This window comes from Aureococcus anophagefferens (genome assembly GCF_000186865.1).
Source record: "Aureococcus anophagefferens unplaced genomic scaffold AURANscaffold_89, whole genome shotgun sequence".
In the NCBI taxonomy this organism is placed as follows: Eukaryota; class Pelagophyceae; order Pelagomonadales; family Pelagomonadaceae; genus Aureococcus; species Aureococcus anophagefferens.
This window is the reverse complement of record NW_008705639.1, coordinates 8,549-9,459: the sequence shown is the minus strand read 5'-3', so window position 1 is coordinate 9,459 and position 911 is coordinate 8,549. Positions and strand designations below refer to the sequence as shown.

General features: G+C 75.0%; 1 protein-coding gene across 1 annotated transcript; it reads right to left on the bottom strand.

Moving 5' to 3' along the window:
• Positions 1-158: 158 nt before the first annotated feature.
• Positions 159-845, bottom strand: AURANDRAFT_34476 (hypothetical protein; the record flags this gene model as incomplete). Its single annotated transcript, XM_009043953.1, has 1 exon — positions 159-845. A coding segment is annotated over one exon (687 nt), but the record flags the coding sequence as incomplete, so codon positions are not given.
• Between the last annotated feature and the right edge of the window lie 66 nt (positions 846-911).

Sequence of the window (911 nt, the reverse complement as noted above, 5' to 3'; positions counted from 1 at the left end):
GCCGCGGCAGAGCGTCGCCATCGGCGCTCGGAAACGCTAAAGGTCGGCACGAAACGTCCGACGAGTCGGGGGTCTTAGATATCGAAGCGAGAAGCGCGAAAGGGGAGAGGGGGGGAGCAGGGCCCGCGCGAGCCGCGGCCGCCCCTGCCGGCGCGCGCCTACCAGCGGCTGCCTTTGCCGCCGCCGCCGCGGCCGCCGCCGCCGCCGCGGCCGCCGCCGCCCTTGCCCTTGCCGCCGCCGCCGCCGCCGCTCGGCCCCTTGGCGACGTTGAGGCCGCGGACGCCCTTGAGGCCCATCTTGCCCACGGTCTTCGCCTGGAGCTGGGGCGGCTCGGCCATGCCGAGGATCTCCTTGGCCCAGTCGTTGGCCTCGGCGACGAGGTCGTCCTTGTCCCAGCGGAGCCGGCGGAGCGACGAGTTGTAGAAGCCCAGCCACGCCTGGTAGGCCGCGCCGCACGTCTCCGGCGGCAGCGCGCGCGCGGCGCCCATGAGCGCGGCGTCGACGCGGCCGAGCACGGCGCCCGTGGCGTCGCCGGCGACGAGGGGCCGCTGCATGGCGATGGGGAGCGCCTTGATGGCCTTGTCCTCGAGGAAGTAGGCCTCGAAGTCCGAGAGCAACAGGCACCCCGAGCCCTCCTTGCCCGCGCGGGCCGTGCGGCCGAGGCGGTGCACGTACTGGGCGGCGTCCGCCGGCGCGCCGAACTGGACGACGCGCGTCACGTCCGGGTAGTCCATGCCGCGCGCGGACACGTCGGACGTGAAGAGGCAGCAGCCGCCGGTGGCGTCGCGGAACGCGTCCGCGACCTTGGTGCGGTGGGACTGCGACTTGCGCGAGTGGATCTCGAGGATGCGCGTCTTCGCGAGGAAGGCGAGGTCCGGCGCCTGGCCCCGGGCCTGGGCGCCCTGGAGGCC